Below are 3,283 nucleotides of genomic sequence, written 5' to 3' on the forward strand. Positions count from 1 at the left end.
CGCTCATTTTTCTTCTGCCCTTGGCTTCCCCACTAGTCCAGCACGTCTGAGAAATTTTTTTATTGTGGAACCGGGGATCGAACTTAGGTCCATGCGCTTGCCAGGGAAGCGCTTATTCCACTGAGCCATCTCCCCGGCTCACGTTAAACAATTTAGGGGCAGCAATTTAAGGCTTGGTCAGTTTGGTTCCTACATTCCTCTGGGCCTCACAAGCCTGGCCTCGGGGCAGGCTGGGTGTCCGCCGCTGCCACGGTCCCTGTCCCGCGTGCGGGTAGAGTCGGGAAGCTCCCAGGGCCACAGTCACCCACGTGGGTGCGGGGCAGTTAGGGCTGCCGGTGACACCCCGCTTGAACCTCCTTAAATTGGAGACACTAATGGTGTTTCAGAAGCTCACGCTACATCAGATTAGGGCAGATCGGGCAAGGCCTCGCCCACCGCGTCCAGGGGCCGCGACACCGAGACCTCCCCGCCGGGAGCTTAGTGCCAGCGCCCGCAGGGCAGCGGAGAGGCGTACGTGACACCGCCCGACACCCCGCCCCCGTGACGCGCTCGCGGGGGCCTCCGCCCCTTCCCCCCGCCTGCGTGAGCGCCGCCGCGCGCCCTCCGCCGTTCCCCGCCCCTCAGCCTCTGGGGCTGTCCGGGTCGCTGCCTGCCCCGAGGCTCGGAGGTTTGCGTTCTCCCGGCCGCCGCAGACGCACGGAGGCGGCTCACCTCGCGGGCGAAGGTGCCCTCCGTCTACGTGGCCTCTTCGGAGCCGTTTGGAGCGGGCAGCGGGCGGCCTTGTGAGGACAGGCGCGGCGGGCAGCCCCGGGGGGCAGCGGCGGGGTCCTGGCTGGGGGAGGACGGGGTTGCGGCGGGCGGAACGGTGTCTCCTTCACTTCGCCCTCCAGGAGCTGCAGCCGCAGCCCGAGCCTGAGTGAGCCGAGCAGCGGCGGCGGCGGCGCCCTCAGGAGACCACCAGGTACTGTCGAGCCAGTCTCACGACAAGCCCGGGGTCTAGGCCGCGGTGGCCGAGCGGGAGCCCGGAGTGGGACTCGGCTTGGCGCTGGCACCCCAAGATGGCCGCGCCGCCCCCCGGCCCTTTAGCCCCTTTCGGCCCGGGACCCCCAGTGACTCTCCTCCGACTCCCACTGATCGCTGTCCTTGTTCTTGCCGCAGGCCACCTCCTCCAGCGACCTCGCCATGGCGACCTACGGGCAGACTTGTGCGCGGCGTAAGTAGAGAACGGATCTCTGCGAGACCGGGCGGCGGCGCCCGGGGGCGAAACCTGGCGACCAGCAAACGGCAGCCTGTTCCCTCCTCCCTGCCCCAGTCTCGCCAGATTCGGTCCTTTCCGGTGACCGTTCCGCCGTCTGACCACCAGCTCTGCGGTGGAGAAGCTTGATTGCTGGTTCTCGGAGTGGGGGACGGGGTCCAGGGCGTTGGTCTGTAGCTACATCCGCTTTCAGTTTTTTGGACGTATCTTTGATAAACTCCAAAGCAGAGAGTTATTAATTGTTGAGTCTCGCCTCTGAAAGATTAGATCACTTACTTTCCTAGAGGAAGTAGTTATCAGCCTTGTAATAGCCCAAGGTCACTCACTACACGTGCTTCTGAGGGCGAGACGTGCTCTGCAGAATGAATGAGCTGTTGTGAGAGCTCAGATTGTTTGACCTTAAGCCCCATCGCATTGGACGACTTGAGAGACACAGTAATATGTTTAAGCTGCTATTTGATATTCATTCGGTGTAGACACTTGAGTACAAAGCAGATGGCTATATTTTTCCTGAGGCCTAATACTTAAGTTCTCAGAGTGTTAAGTTTCTTTTTCTTCCCACGGAGAGTTGGTTTTGATTTTAGAGAGGGTCGTAGGGGGACTTGAGGGGAGAGGGCCTAGTTTTAAGTTTGGAGTGTATTCTGTTTAGTTAGATCAGCCCATATGGGTGAGCTTTGCACATATATATTGATTCTGTTTTTGTACTAGCCAGGGACCTACGAAATGAGATTGTGGACACTATAAACATTAGAAAGTCTTTCTATTTTGGAAGAACCTTCCCAAGTTTGTGTAACTACTTGATTTGTCTGTTTTAGAGGAAAGGTGTTGGGGATATCTTCATCATGAATCATTAGAGTACAGCTTTGTTGTGTTTGCAGTAATCAAAGCCATAATTCTAGCAAATCAAACTGCTTGAATTTAAAGATCAGCATGGGGTTCTCCTATAGAAGGTGGGCAAACAACGTAATTAACAATGGACTGTTTCTGCTTACCAGCGATGTGTATTCCCCCATCATATGCTGACCTTGGCAAAGCTGCCAGAGATATTTTCAACAAAGGATTTGGTAAGAACCCTTTTTCTTTTAATTTTGTATTAAGAGTGAAAATTAATTTTAGAACAAAAATTAAAAAAGAAAAAAAATTAAAATGCATCCAGCATTTTAGTGTGTATCTATAATCTCAACATTCTGGGAAGCTGATGGAAGATGATTGAAAGTTTGAGTCCAGGCAGTTTAGCAATTTAGTGAGACCCTACCTCAAGAAAGGGGAGAGGGAGTGAACATGTATGCTGGGTTTCTTTGGGGAAGTTGTATCAATTTTTTCAATACATACATTTTATTTATGGTTTTTCTTGAAACAGGGTCTTGCTATGTAGCCCAGGCTGGCCTTGAACTTGCAAGGGTCCCTTAGTGCTGGAATTACAAGTGTGTGCTACAATGCCTGGCTGCATTTTGTATTAAACTTCCGTTAACTGTTACAGTTGACTCTGGTTTCAACTTCTGCGAGAAAGCAACTTGTACTTTCATTTTTTTGGGTTACAGTTTAGGCCTTGGTTGACTAGAGTTGTGATGTATTATTGTTTTGCTTTTGTGTTTGTATAACTTCTAATACCCTTGAAATAGTGGCAGCATTTTTCAGCTTAATTTTCTTCTTGAAAATCCTACTGTGCATAAAAGTACCTTCCTTGTGTTATTAGAGGTACCATTTTTAGATAAATGTCCCAAATGTCTTTGTTACGATAAATTTGGTGCTGGGTGAGATTTCAGTTACACAGTTTTTTAATCTAAGATATTTGGGGTTAAAGATGGTTTGAAAGCATTTTGAGAGGGGTCAGCTATATACCAGCACTGGACTAAGCAACATAAGTGTGTGTAGAACTAATTTAGTTTTTGAGACAATTTTGCTAGTAGGTTAGATTACCTTTTTTTTTTTTTTTAAAGTATTTATTTGTGTGTGTGTGTGTGTGGCCAGCTCAGCCCACCAGGGGGCGGGGCTGGCTGGCATGTGGTGCTGGGGGGTTGAACCGTG

General features: G+C 51.4%; 1 protein-coding gene across 1 annotated transcript in view; it reads left to right on the forward strand.

Annotated features, from left to right (window-relative positions):
• The first annotated feature begins 840 nt into the window (after positions 1-840).
• LOC101576673 (voltage-dependent anion-selective channel protein 2) overlaps positions 841-3,283 on the forward strand; it is an 18,854-nt gene continuing 16,411 nt past the window's right edge. The window contains exons 1-3 of the mRNA XM_004624041.2: positions 841-961; positions 1,159-1,213; positions 2,251-2,319. Coding sequence (XP_004624098.1) covers positions 1,183-1,213; positions 2,251-2,319 — 100 coding nt within the window. The 5' untranslated portion in view covers positions 841-961; positions 1,159-1,182. The remainder of the gene's footprint in view (positions 962-1,158; positions 1,214-2,250; positions 2,320-3,283) is intronic.

This window comes from Octodon degus, unplaced genomic scaffold, assembly GCF_000260255.1.
Source record: "Octodon degus isolate 3935 unplaced genomic scaffold, OctDeg1.0 scaffold00005, whole genome shotgun sequence".
In the NCBI taxonomy this organism is placed as follows: Eukaryota; Metazoa; Chordata; class Mammalia; order Rodentia; family Octodontidae; genus Octodon; species Octodon degus.